Raw genomic sequence first — 13821 nt, 5'->3', positions numbered from 1 at the left:
TTTCAGTATGGCTGTACCTTTGTTACTGTGAACTGCATTATAACTCCACAGATGTCATTAAAGCTGGAACAATTTGCTTCATCTAAGTATGTAGATCCAAATGTTGGGAAACCTCAAAGCTTGCTGAACAATCATTAGTCCATTCCACAAGAAAATATAATTGAAAGAAATGCTAAGAAACTCTCATTTACTCTCTAAGTATTTCTGCCAAAGAACAAATATACAGTCATATTTTTATATTTTCCAATCAACAATAGAGGGACCTAAAAATATTCAGAAATTCTGTAACAATTGGTTGTAGAACACCTCACAGCTTAAATGAATTGCATCAGGCACTCTAGGTCAAATTCTGCTTTTAAATAAATAAAAGTGCAAATAAAGATAGTAATTCTTTGCTGAAGTTCTTCAGTCTTTTGTCATTCTTGGTTTATCAAGAAAATACCAGAGAGAAAAAGGAAAAAATATTTTCCTAATTCTTTCTTATTTTTACTGCCTGCAAACCATATGTCTCTCCACTGAAGTGATGAAAATACACTGTTGTAAATGTAGGCTGTGGTAAGGTCAAAGGAAAAAAAGTTAAACTCAATTTTTTTCAAATTTCAGAAGGCATTAAATTCAAATCCAAAGAAAATTAATATTTCAAGGGAACTAGTTTATTTTACGTGATATTGCAACTCAACCTTTAGGTAACTAAAATTAACTGCTAACATTCCATTGGAATAAAATAAACAGAGAAAAGTGTGTCTTAACTTAATTTTGGTTAAAATAGAAAAAAATATTTGAAGAAAAGGAAACAACTTTTTAACTTACCAGCTTGACCAAGTGTATACTCCTGATATCTTGTTCCTATTCTGTTTGTGGCTGTACAATTATACCGTCCAAAATCACTGTCAGATGTGGGAGCAATCTTTAAAATGAATTAAGTTTGTAAACATTACTTTCTAATCAAATATCAAAGTTCTTTAAAAAAATAAAAAAGTAAATATGTTATCCTTAACCAAGATGCAGATGCATTCTTACTTCAGCCTATCTAGTATATTCTCCAAATACAGAGCTAAATACGCACTTTCTTATGTTAGACGCCACCTTCTCAAATTCAAATGAGGAAATCAAACAATGGAAAATGGTGACATTGTTCACGTTTACAATTCCACTTTTAAACAAGAAAGAAAATCTAAAAAACTACACTTTTTTTTCCCCAGCTGCTATTTGCAAAAACTGATATTTTGACTGAAATAAGCAATGAAAGGTCTGAAAATTGCTGATTCCTATAAATGATGCAAGGATAATATTTTTTATCATTTGTAGTATTCACTATACACCAGACATTTGGGGGGCGAAAGAAGATGTAAGGGATGTGGCTCAACTGTAAACTCAGGTCTCCCATGTCAGCACTTGGAGAACCACAGACTGTAGAGTGTGTTTTGTGTTGTTAAGCTTTATTTAAAATAAAAAACAAACAAACAAACAAAAAAAAACCCCAAACCCTAAAGATAACGTTCAAACAACAGTAAGACTGTCTCTCTTTAAATACATATCCTCTACTACAAGAAATGAGGTTACTTGTTTGGACATTAGGAAAAAAAATGTATTTTTTTTTCAGTGCACTGTACACCTCTTGCTTGGGATCTGAAGTAGGTCCCCCACTCTGGTTAGCCCTAGAGCTTCTCAACCTTTTTTCCTATGGCAACTGAGAAGCTTTTGTTCAGACATAAGCCTGATACCAGATAGAAATGGAGAAAATGAACTTCTTCCACACCTGTGGAGGAAGACAGTCTGTTGTCCTTGTAGCAGGTGACACCAGGGCTGGAGTCACCGGTTACACTTTTTTGTGAAATGATTAATTAATGACCAAGATTTGCTATACCGTATTACTGTGTAGTTCACTGTTTAGTCAAGTTAATAAAGTAAATGGATAATTACGGTGCATTCTTTGTCTTCTACCTTTCTCGGGTTTTTCTCTTACATGTACCTTTTAGGTAACAGAAGGGAGCTTAGTTCTTATTTCTCCAATGCCTCTGTGAGGAAACAGTTGTTTTCAAAGCCAATTGCAGTTTATCATCGCTTTACTCCTGCACTTTGTTCTTGATTGAAGCCACAGAAATCTTTTTGTATATACCAAGTATCTACCAGGTAGTCACTTTAATTTTTACTATTAACCCGATGGGTTAGTTTTATATTTATTCATGTATTTATTTGCTTGCAAGAAACACAAGTTGCATTTTTTTCCACTGCAGTGTTCACAGTTTTCTACTGAGCCCGAGCCATGAAAATTAGGTTTATTTTTTTAACTGCTTACCAGAAATGTGGAGATAAATAAATTCATAAAGAGTTGTCTCTGTTCTTTTTAAAAAGAGCTTTGCTTATTAAATTGTAAATCTTATCCTTAAATGTACTCTATAGTACTTGCAATGGTGCCAAACTGAGGAATAAATTAATTAATATCACCACGTTGATTTCCATTTTAAGGCTTACCTCTAGAATCAGCTTTCTTCCTGTACTGTAAGTCTTCAGATGTGTCGTATTTTTTACCGGTAACACTAATTTTCCTCTTCTCCATTGAACTGAGGCAGGTGGATTTGCTAGCACTTCACAGCTTATATTGATGGGATTACCTTCCCAAGAGTAATATATGGTCTGATTTGACACAAATGTTGGAGCATCTGGAAAAAGGAAGTAATACACAAATACATTAACTGTTTTAGTAAAACAAGCTGCATACCCCTATCCAAGCATTCATGCTCACACAGGAATTTCAATTGATTGCTGTATCAATTTGTTACAGACCATGAAAACATCAGTATTCAACCTTGAGTTTCTTGAGCCTTTATTTTGGTAGCTTTCTCCTCTCCTGAAACCGTTTCAGCTGAAATTCTCAGGAAGAGAATACCTGCTAATTGCATTTAGCATTAGGCATCATCAGGTCCTTGAAAGATATTTTCTCAGAAATGACAAAGAACGTTTCCTCCTGAGGATGACAAACTCTTCAGCCAGACCCTTGTATGACAAAGGGAGGTGACCTACAAAACTTATTTATACAATCTGTTCATTTGATGATTTTATAGTGTCTTCTTTTGCTATAGAGAAATTACATTCAGTCTGCAAATTTTTGTGTAAGACCTTAATCCATGTCTCACTGGGACTGTCTTACACTTTATGAAATCTTTCTAAAGACAGACGCTTAGTTGTGTGAATAAACCTAGAAGAAAGAAATGATAAAAGAATACCTAAAATGTTGCAATGTACTCTAGCTTTCATTCCAAAAGAGAATTATCAATTATCCCTGCTGTCACAGTACCTCTTTTTAATATTTAAAATATACATGTATATATTTTTACTTTGATAAATAGCTCCTAAATTTTTCTCGATGTTTCTCTGGAAATTCTTTTCTAGTCTTCTCACAAATAATTTAACTTTAGGCTAGAAAATTGCTAATTGGTCTATCAGAGACCAGAACTGAGCACATTTAACTAAGTACGAAAATTTAGTTTCAGGAGCGGTTTAAGACTACTTCCTTGTTTCTGAAGTGCATGTTTTCAATTTTTTCTGTGTTTCCCTTTGTCAAAAAGCATAACCTTTTGGTGACATTATGCTGCTGCATGCATGCATGCATACAGGCTTTGACCAAAAAGAACTGTTATCAGTAGAAGTTTTAAAGTACAGACCGAGGCTGCTACGTTGCTCAATGCCAGCAGCATTTTTTTAATAACTATTCAGTCCTTATTTTTGTAGGAAAGCAAGTGGTTTCATCCAAATAAGTAAAATATGCCTTCCTATGAATTATTTACCAGATATAAGAGCTCATCTTTCTTTTCCAGATGTTTTGGTAAGTAATTCTAGTGCTACTTTATGTTCATAGACCTTAAAAAAATTTCTATTTCATCATCTAAACATTTTAATGCAAAAACGGACTATCAAAGAGTCTTCAGGATGCGATACCTCACACTAGTGGAGCTCTATGAAGAAAAAAGCAAAGTGTATATGCCCGTTATATGGTTAAGTATGGTCAGGAATCTCAGAATACCAAGTCCGAGCCCCAGCTTTTCCTCTGGAAATGAATTTAGTGGTGGGAGCCGCTTGAAGAAAAACTACACTGACTTCTCCTTAGCTGACAGTTTTTGCACCTAATGCGTTCAACATGTGGATGAGGAATCTCATCAGAGTGTTCACGAGGCACAAAATGTGGTTATTTCACAACAAATTTTAGATAAGCACTGCATTCCAATGCACAATTTCTCAGAATAAGTTCACTCCATTAATGAACACCGGCATGAATGTGGAAGATAGACAGCTATTCTGTCTGCACCTGACTTTCCTTCCCAGGTAATACCACGTGGTTTGATGCTCTCTGTTGATTTAAATAGACATGTGGCAAGCTCATATTCTATTTTAAAAGTCTTACAAGTGAAAAAGTAGTGTACAATTCTAGACTGCAGGTACAAGCACTTAGGAGAATAGGGACTTTCAGTTCAGACTGCTCTCTCTTCTAAAGGTAGATTTTGGATGCAAATAGTATCCTTTATATCCTTTATATTTATATTTTAAAAGAGTAGTTGAGTTATGGACTGCCACCTACACACGACTACAGATATTAACAGTTTTAACATCATAAAACACAAATAGGACTAAAAGTCCATCAAATAAAGATATATCCCAAAATCTACAACTCCCAAACATAAACATTCCTAAACAAAAAGAACTTCACATTTCCCTTGCAAAAGGTCTGGGTAAAAACACTTTGCAGCCATTTCCCCCGCAGTCAAAAGCTCCGATACAGAAAAAAAAAAAAGGGGGACACAGGAAGACTGCGCTAATGGCTTGATTCAGACAAATTATCTTAAGTTAGATGATTTTTGATTTCATAGTCAGCAACAGGTTAAGGTACCTGGAGCGATTTTTCACATGAAGAAAATAACTCTGGAAAAATTGTTTACAGTACAAATAAAAGTTTTGTTTTGTTTTGTTTTGTTTTTCTCTTTCTTATATATATATAAAAAAAGGAGTTGGAAAGAAATAATTTGTTTATAAAGAGATCTAGCTTTTTTTTGCATGCTCTTCATCACTAACTGTAGTATATTATACTTAAATGGTTACAGAATTAGTATTTATCAAACAGAAACACACAATATATTTAATATAAAATACAGCATGAAAAAATAACAAACCTTAAAGCCAAGGCGCTGAAAACAAGATTGACTATTTTATGTCTACAAAATCTGACCCCTCCAGTTTTCTAGAATAACTAAAAAACTAAGTTAATAAAGAGAACATTTATCAAGAAATTCTATCAACTGAAAATGAAGTATAGCCAAGTAGAAATGAGAAGCTGTACCTTCTCATATGTTAAGGATGTTTAAATGCAATATATGTACTGCATAAAAAGAAAAAAATCTTCCATGCAGATCAGTGAGAAAGTTAAAACCATTAAAAATAAAAATATGCTCTGCTTAGTTTCTGTGTTACTCAAGATTAATTTACACCTGACAAAAAAAATCAGTTCAGGGTGTAAACGAACTGTTCTTTTTAAGCTTTTGTACATGAAGTACTACCAGTTAAGACAACATATTGGGCTTTCAAACAGCTAAATACAGAACTAGGAGCTTGAATACACTAAATTTTTTAAAAAAAGCATCCCTGATGAAATTTATTACATCTGAAACTTATGGAGCTCTACTGAAAAAAAGAAAAAAAAAAAAAAAACAAACCAAAAAACCTGCAGAAAAGTACAAAAGCTACTGTTCATATTAGTATAAGTGCACAATAAATTATAGAAAGGTTTGGGCTGGAAGGGACCTTTAAAGATCAGCTAGTCCACTCCCCCTGCCAAGGGGGAATAAGTGTTGCCCCTTGCCCTACCACTACAAGCCCTGGTAAAATTTCTCTCTCCATCTTTCTTGTAAGCCCCTTTCACATATTGAAAGGCTGCAATAAAGTCTTCCTGGAACCTTCTCTTCTCCAGGCTGAACAACCTCAACTCTCTCAGCCTCCTTCCATAGCAGAGGTGTTACATCCCTCTGATCATTTTTGTGGCCCTCCTCTGGACCCACTATAACAGGTCCTTATCTGTCCTGTGCTGGGGACCCCAGAGCTGGACGCGGTACTCCAGGTGGGGTCTCACGAGAGCAGAGGGGCAGAATCACCTCCCTCGACCTGCTGGCCACGCTTCCTTTGATGCAGCCCGGGATATGATAAAGTTCATGAGTACTGTTATAAGCTTGAACAGTGAGAGATGGAGTATTGTTTTTGAGAGATGAAGCTATCCAAATGAAAAAGATGCCTAGAAGGAACAAAGACTATGTCACAGTAGGATTCTATAAGAAATCATAACTTTAGAATGGCATTTTAGAATGGTGAATATTATGGCACCAGAATGGGCTAAACTCAAGCCGTTCCTTTTCCCAAACAGGAAAGAAACTGATAGGTCAGCAGTCCATTTAGGAGAAGTGGTTCTCGATAACCTGTACAAGAAGCCTATGTAAGAAAAGCAAACTGACCTGAAAACTGCCTCCAGCATTTAGGTGTCCTTATTAGGTATAATGTCCAAGAAGAGTGATTCAAGAACAGACTAATACATCACCTGTCTCATCCAGAAGGTAATTCAATTAACAACTTCAAAGATACAGCTCTGGTGTATGTTTGGCATTATACAGAAAATTGGATATGGCAAATTATCTGATTCAGCACGTGTCCAGACAGCTATAATAGCAAACTCGTGTACAGAATCAGATTTGCACTTCTTAATTTAAGAACATCGGTTTTCAAACTTTTGGCTATTTGTTCCTCAAATAATTTGTTTTCCTGGATCATAAAATGAAAATACAGGACAGACAGTCAGGTCTAAGATGCTGGGACATTTTGTGTAGCATACTATTGGAAACCTCTCTCTTAGATGGTTAATATTGGAATGTTTCCCATCATCAAAGACTTTAATAAACCATATTCTCTAGCAAATGCACTACTTTCCTTGCCATCCACCCTGTAAAAGTACCTTATTTTTTTTGTGATTCTGCCACAATTTGGTTAACAGCCCTCTATCTTTCTCTTGCATTTTCTACCGCATACCTGCTTGGCAATAGTTAATATTTTGGAACGAATAGCTTTTCCTTGGAGATAAAGTAGAAGAACCTCCCCAGACAGTGACAATAACTGCCACATATTCCTTGTGACAAGAAATAATTTTGGAAAGACGTAACAAATAAGACCAGGTGATTAGATTTTAATATATAATTATCGTTAAAAAAGAAGATAGGAACTACAGAGCTTCAGGGTTACTAACTTTCAGTTTTACTGCTACTATCACACAGTCATGTGGCTGCAAGGAAAAACGTGCAAGATCTGCACGTGAAGTTTCCAAACAGAAAAGCAAATGAAACTTATCATATACTAGTTTTAAACGGCCATGATTATTAGCTAAAACCAGAGGTTTGTGTTTGTTTGGTTGTTTTTTTTTTTTAGAATCCAGCTCACCATTTTGAAAGTCTGAGATCAGCAGTTTTGCAGAGGTACATTTCTTTCACAGCAAGTGACAGGAAACGCCACTCTCAGCAATGTTTCCTTGCCCCTGTCCCATTCTCTTGGTTCCTCTCAAAATGCACTACAATAAAACATTGGTATTCAATAGTACGATGGACTATCTACTAATTATACAGTTTATGCAAGAGTAAGAGTCCCCTCTTACTGGCAAGCAGTACTAGTCCTTGATAAGCTTGACTACGATATTATTTTTAATATCCAAACACCACACTAATTTCTCCATTTCCATCATCATAAACGAAAAATGAGTTATCATGAAGATAAGGTATCTTTCTGCTAGATGCAAAGTATGTTGTTGATAACAGCACCTTCAACCTTAACAAATGCTGGGCAACGAATGCATGCGTAATTTTGGTGCTTGGTGCTGCCAGAGTCATAGAAATTCAATGCATCTATTTTTCTTTGAATTCCACTTGACATTAAGGAATTGTATTTGGTTGATCACTAAAAAAAAAAAGAACAAACAACCAAAAACCAACAAAAAACAAACAACCCACAAAACCAAGCAAAAACCCCAAGAAATTTTAGTTTCATAGAAATATCTGTTGTGAATGGATAAACCTGTTTAAAATTACCTAAACCTGTCTAAAACAGGAGAAGAAATTATAAAGAAATCATAGCTTGGTAAAATAAGCTAAGTATGTCAATAGTGATGTTTAAAAGAAACTGCCAGCATATATTTGTCGGTCATTTTTTATGGCAGTAGATCACTAAGAACACTGGCCATCAGAACTAGTACAGGAAGACTCCCCCTATAGATGTCTCACACTAGCAGCGATTTTTATTTTAGTAATAAAATGATCAGGTGTTGCCAATTACTGACACGTTACTTTTGGATGGCACCAGTTTGTATCAAAATTTCAATTGTTACATGCATTCGAGGACAGAATTACTGGAATAATTTAGGATGGCCAGACTTCTAACTTCATACATTAGATCACATAACTCTCTTATAGCCATAAGTGAAAAACTGAGATGTCTTTCTCAAACCAGGATCCTAACCCCCATTTCTCTTCCTATCCTACTTGTCACATTTTCAGAACAAAATCCAGCTTCATATCTTTACCTTCCATATTTTCCTAACGGTCATCCTTAACTCCATAATATGCCTCCTACTAATATCTTCCCTCCATTCCCTAATTTCTGTCTCCTTCCCCCCCACCCCTATATTCCCAGATCATAATTGTTCCTCTTGGAGCAGGGACTCTCAGCCTCATTATCTCTTTACTTAATTTTTACACACAGTGCTGTCCAGAAAACAACAACAACAACAACAACAAATCTCTAAGAGATTTTAAGGAAGGTACTAACAAGCCAAACAGCATTGCTGAAATTACCCTGCCTATCCAACTCCAACACGTGGTCCTCCTAAACCTATACCTTATATGCCTCAGACCCCCAGTACAGTGTGCTCAAACTCACACGGTATTTCCCTCTTTTGCCCTACGTTGCTCCCAGCGTGTATGGCAAGAGCAGCTCTGTGGTGCAGAGGGACCCAGCCTCAGATATTGCAACCAGAGCTACATGCCTCAGGTTTACTGTAAACAATGCTGGAGGTCTCTCAAGCACGCGCTAACCTAGTGACTTCAGGATGCTCTCACATAACTGGAGACTATTTGAAGATTCCAACTTCAAGTATGCCAAGTATTATGCAGTTAAGGGAAGTTAATTGAGAAAAAAATAATTGCGGTTACAAATCTCAAATTAAGATATTTTGTTCAAGTTTCAAAGTGGTAGCATCACACTTATCATACTACCTAATTATTTTCTTCATAATTCTCAGGTGCGTTGCTTCTGCTCGGCTGGACCTATCTCGGAGGTATAGAGAAGGACAAAGGCCATGTTGCATTTTTTTCATTCACAGGTTATCATCGTATAATATAAATTACACTTAACATAGTATGAAATGACTTGTAAAACTCTGTTGAATTTTCCAAGTATGAAAACTACGTGTTAATTACCAATGTAAACATTTAATATTTTTAGCCTGTAGGTCCAACTCATGAAGCAGAACCATCTTCAAGGAAACATAAGAAAGCTCTTTCTTGCCTTTTTTTTTAACCTTTACTTTTCACAATTGCATACATGAAAAATAATGCCAGTAAGAAAAGATGCTGAGGCATATACACCTATTAATAAAATAAGTAAATTATTAGAAGAGAAACAGAATAAAACCTAAAATATTTTATTCATATTTTATTCAAATATTAATTCAATTTTTTTTCTATCAAAAGAAAAATAGCCAACACGTTATTAAAAAGCTACTTAAAAGTCCATCAAGCTCATTGCAAGGTCAACAAAAACATGCAGTATAGAGCTCTATTAGGTAAATATTTAGAGAAATTCCTAACACAAATATCACATTTTAGCAAGACATTAACATATAGAGGCCAAAGGTTTTTAAGATGGAATTTCTGTTCTAAAATATAATTACACCATTTTGGGCTAAAGAATAGGTAGATAGTATATTTTTAGCCACTTTGCCACATTTACTGTTTCAATGTCAGGAAAAGACAACAAAGATGCACTCATCTCTGCTTCAGTGCAGGGAGTTTTGGTGAAATGTTTTTTTGCAAAGTGACCTTATGCAGTAAACCTCATCTTTTGCTCAGAATTCAATATTCTCATCCCCTTTAAGTCCCTGCAATGGCATACCAAATTTGCTTCTATGCGAGTACACAAGGTAGTCGAAGAAGGAAAATTTTAAATCTTGTAAGTGACATTCATGAGCTCCAAAGGCAGGTAAAAATTATCACGTGTATTTCATGATGCTAAAGACTGACCTCTTCCACCTTTGCTTTCTCATTTTAAGCAATACATTTGTCAGGAAGAAATCTAACTATAGGCAATAGCTTTTCAATAGAAGAGATGCAAAATTTTCTCGAATCTTTCAACATTTTGTTTCTCTTGATTGCTTTTCCTGTCATTTGTCTCTTTCTTAGGGCATATGATTTAGTTTGTTAGGTTTTTTTTCCTGGCTGTGATAACAAGATAGGGCTGGGCCCCCACGATTAACAGCTGAAGGGAGGGTGTAAAGAAGACGGAGCCAGGCTCTTCTCAGTGGTGAGTAACAGGACGAGAGGTGATCCCCTCCAACCTCAACAATTCTGTGACTCTGCGAGCAGTGATGGGATGTTGATACACTGATTTCTTTTAGTAGAAACTGAATCCAAAGTATGAACTGCCTGCATTTATTATAATTTATGATAGCAGTAGGTAGCTCAAACATTTGTGACATTAGTCACATTTGTGACATCCTGCACACAGTAGCATTATTTTCACTGATTCAAAGCCTTGCTGCCTTGAAGGTAAATAGAATTTGTAGCTCAACTTGTTCAACCTGCTTTTAAGTAATGCTATGTATTTTTGCAAAGATATAAAATTAAATAGCATGAATCCAAAGCATCTGCGTTAACCACAGTGCAATAGAGCTAACTAACATAAAACAAAGTGAAAAGTCCAAAAGGCTAATTGAGTCAGGAAACAAAGGTCAATATTGTAACAGTAATGAGGTTGATTTCAAATTGTGGCAAGAAAAGCAAAAAAAAAAAAAAAAAAAAAGGAAAAAGACTATTTCTGATAAGCAATACAGTAATATAATAAATATTGCACAGGTTTCTTTACAGGTAAAGACTATGTTGCACATGTTACACAATTTTTTTTGGTCCCACTAAATGTTGGTACTTAGCTAATAAGAACTATAACTACAAAATTCAGGTTTGGATGAAACCCAGAAGTAAGAAAAACTTCTAATTTTTGGAAATCTTTTTTTTTAGAAATTGTTTTCTAAGAAACCATATATGTCAAGCATTCATGTGGTTGATATCATACAAAAATGTACCATATTACTGAACGCAATATGTTTGTGACAGGTGATTATATCCCAAAACACTAGTCTTTGAGTACAGGGAGGAAGTAGGCATTTTTGCACCATCCAACATATCTAATAATTGCAGTATCAATACTGACACTTGGGGAGTTTCAACTGAAATAGAGTGATGTGAAAACTGGTAATTGCAGCTACAAAAGACTGTCAGTTAGGATGCTTCCCGGGCATTATATGGAAAAACAGACTTTTCCAAAGAACATGGCTTAATACATTTTCTCCAGTAACAGGAGTATTCTCCAAAGGAATTTGCACTTGGTGATACAGAGCGATCGGAGAGACCAGCCCCTTACCCAGTGTGTGCACCCAGGAGTACACGATTAAGTGCTGTGAATACTTCTGACTGTGTTAACGACAGTTTGAACATAATCAAAGGAAAACTTTAAGGGCAAGCAGAGAGCCACTTTTACGGATCATAGGCTGTTGATCATTACTGGCTTGTTTAAATCCTTTCCAACTTAAGAAAAGCCATCGGCGCATCCTAACTGAGAATAATACTATGAAGAAAGATGATCCAGCATATTGAACATATAAAAATTATGATTTTTCATTCTCGAATGCCAATCATTGCAGTGAGTAATTTGTGGAACCCAAGAAATAACGTGTCCTTTCATCAGAATTTCTCTTCTTTTAGTCAGGCCTGTATTGTGTTGTTTTAAGATTTCTTTATATACCAAGCATATTATTTTTCAGAATAGTTATGTCTCAGGTAAAAAGACAAAAAATACAATACAGACACGTAAACATCTGCACAGGAAAACTGTAACTTTGAAAGGCACCTGATAGTATTATATGTACAAATCAAATTGTAATTCACTGGGATTTGTACATTTAACTTCCTCAGGTACTTCTGAAAACCTCATCCTAGAGTATCTCCTGTTTTATCTATTTTTTATTTATTTCTATCATGGTTTTTATTAAAAAAAGAAATATCTATTTCTTTATCTCTGGTAAATATACAGATAATCACTATCGACACATCTTAATACCCAATACCGAGGATACATAATATATGCCATCACACAGGAACTTTTCAGTTACTTCCATAATTATTATGATGATGATTATTATTATCCAATACACACTAGGCTTCATATATGTAATCGAATTTTGCAAATTAATGAAATCCATTTGTAAATAATATTTGTAACGGTATCTCTCTTTTTCACATAATTTTGATGTATTTTACGCGCTTAATATAAGGAAAACTAAACATAACTAAATTCAAAGATGACTTTGTAGGAAGAAGTCCTCATAATTGTCTCTGGGTTTCCTTCATGTCTGTACAGCATTTACTTCGCGTAAAAGGCAGGGTTAACTGTACACGGTTGGTATCAAACCTGATGATCTCCTCCTGTCCTGGAGAACTGCTCTTATCATCAAAAGCAACCCCAACAGAGAACAAGGATAAAGTACAGAAACTCTGGGCAGTCCTACTGTCAGTTTAAGTCTCTGATAGGGGTCACTAAGTAAAGGGATGAGACAGTGACGCCAGAGTACCCTATGTCTCCATTAGGCCTGTTTAACTGCACTGACATTTAAGGATCTGATGGGAACATGCTCCTCTCCTGACTACCCAAACTGTCAAATCTATTAAAACGTATAAACAAAACTGCTGTAGTTTTGTTATTAACTTACAGAATGGCATAGGTGCATTGATTAGTCCTATCTAGGAACTATGGAGCAATATAAACCATTAAATCTTGCTCATTTATTTATATTTTAATTTTAAAATAGTTATTGAGGTTTATACCCATGGCAGGGGGGTTGGAACTCGATGATCTTTAAGGTTCCTTCCAACCTAAACTGGTCTATACTACAATGTTATTAAAAATAATAAAAATTCTGCTGAAATGGCTCACTAGTCACTATGCAAAAAGAGTTTTGAAGAGAACAAAACCAAAATAAATGAAGTGAAAAATAAAATATTTTTTTATGTTTTATGCAATTTTGTGAATGAATATTTGAAAAAAAAAATGTAAAAAAACCTGATCAAAATGTTTGCAATTACAATTAACTTGCTGAAAAAATATAACTTGGAAAATAATACAACAAGAGTCAAATAATTTATTCAATACCGACTTCACAGAATCTCATAACAAGTCCCCCTCTTTTTCCCATTTTACTCTAAGAATACAAATTAGTTAGTTAGTTTTTGAACCTGTACGTTTTGCTGAATGTCTCTAGCCTACAACTTACAAAGTTAAATAACTGGAATGAAGGATAACTACTACACTTGCTTCACAAAAGAATGCATTTGTAGTGTCTACCAAGGCATACATTTAGACTTAAACCAAAATGCTATTCCATTTTCTCATAGACTACATTTGATTGTTCCCACCCATACTCAAAATTAGGTCTGCCTCACCGTAATAAGAATACGTTACTTTTAAATTTTTAGC

At 35.0% G+C, this 13821-nt stretch overlaps 1 protein-coding gene across 2 annotated transcripts in view; it reads right to left on the bottom strand.

Annotated features, from left to right (window-relative positions):
- The window catches only part of NCAM2 (neural cell adhesion molecule 2), a gene marked incomplete at both ends in the record, with an annotated part of 318048 nt that overhangs the window by 87078 nt on the left and 217149 nt on the right, over positions 1–13821 (bottom strand). For both annotated transcript variants that reach the window (XM_082492362.1, XM_082492363.1), the window contains 2 exons: positions 811–907; positions 2476–2663. In XM_082492362.1, the coding sequence (XP_082348488.1) occupies positions 811–907; positions 2476–2663 (285 nt within the window). The remainder of the gene's footprint in view (positions 1–810; positions 908–2475; positions 2664–13821) is intronic.

The sequence above is a fragment of the Vanellus vanellus genome (assembly GCF_965231255.1).
Source record: "Vanellus vanellus genome assembly, chromosome: 1".
Lineage (NCBI taxonomy): Eukaryota > Metazoa > Chordata > Aves > Charadriiformes > Charadriidae > Vanellus > Vanellus vanellus.
The sequence above is the reverse complement of the archived record's forward strand: the minus strand, read 5'-3'. Positions and strand labels throughout refer to the sequence as shown.